Genomic DNA, 729 nt, shown 5'->3' with positions numbered 1-729 from the left:
GGATGGGCAGAGCACCGGCTGCCCTCATGCAATGCTGGCCCTCAGCACGATCAACCGCCTCGCGGAGCACCGGCTACCCCTGGGCCTGGAGATGGCAGGTAGCGGGCTCCTGCCCACCCCCGTCCCCTGCCTTGCCATGGCCCCACGGATGCAGCGGGCAGGGCTGTCTTGCCTGCCAGGGCAGAGCACCCTGCTGGCGCCTGTCAAGCAAGTGCCTGGGCTGGGCCCATGTGTCCTTGTCGTGGCAGGCAGAGAGGCCCCGCTGGACGTGAGGGACATGCGGATGCTTCTGGACGGCCTGGGGGATGGCACCTTCTCCAAGGATGTGGTGGCAGCCCTGGAGCGGCAGCTCTGCGGTGAAGGCCCTGTCCCCTCTAGCGAGGCGGCCCAGCTGCTGCAGGACAACAGATGCTTCAGGCTGCTGCTGCGCAGCTTTGAGCTGCTAGGGGCAGAGAAGGCTGTGAGCCTGAGCATCCTCAGGTGGGTCCAGGGGGATTTGGTGGGGGTCCGGGGCCTCTGCAGCAGGTGTGTATGTGCTGGTGGTGATGCTGGGGGGACACAGCACATGTTTGTGGTGCTGTTCTTCTTTGCCAGGGGCAGGTGCACCTCAGCACCTATGCAAGTGCTGATTGGGGTGCCCTGAGGCACAGGGCCATGTGGGGACAGAGCAGCATGTGCCTGGGTGCTGGTGGGGTGTCCAAGGTGCCTGGGGAGCAGGTGCTGGTGGGG

The 729-nt window shown here is 66.0% G+C and overlaps 1 protein-coding gene across 1 annotated transcript in view; it reads left to right on the top strand.

Annotated features, from left to right (window-relative positions):
- Positions 1 to 31: 31 nt before the first annotated feature.
- LOC104628007 (cullin-9-like) overlaps positions 32 to 729 on the top strand; it is a gene marked incomplete at its 3' end in the record, with an annotated part of 7,515 nt that continues 6,817 nt past the window's right edge. The window contains exons 1-2 of the mRNA XM_010296432.1: positions 32 to 98; positions 249 to 480. Coding sequence (XP_010294734.1) covers positions 32 to 98; positions 249 to 480 — 299 coding nt within the window. The remainder of the gene's footprint in view (positions 99 to 248; positions 481 to 729) is intronic.

The sequence above is a fragment of the Phaethon lepturus genome, unplaced genomic scaffold (assembly GCF_000687285.1).
Source record: "Phaethon lepturus isolate BGI_N335 unplaced genomic scaffold, ASM68728v1 scaffold33071, whole genome shotgun sequence".
Classification (NCBI taxonomy): Eukaryota; Metazoa; Chordata; class Aves; order Phaethontiformes; family Phaethontidae; genus Phaethon; species Phaethon lepturus.
This window is presented reverse-complemented; position numbering and strand designations above follow the sequence as displayed.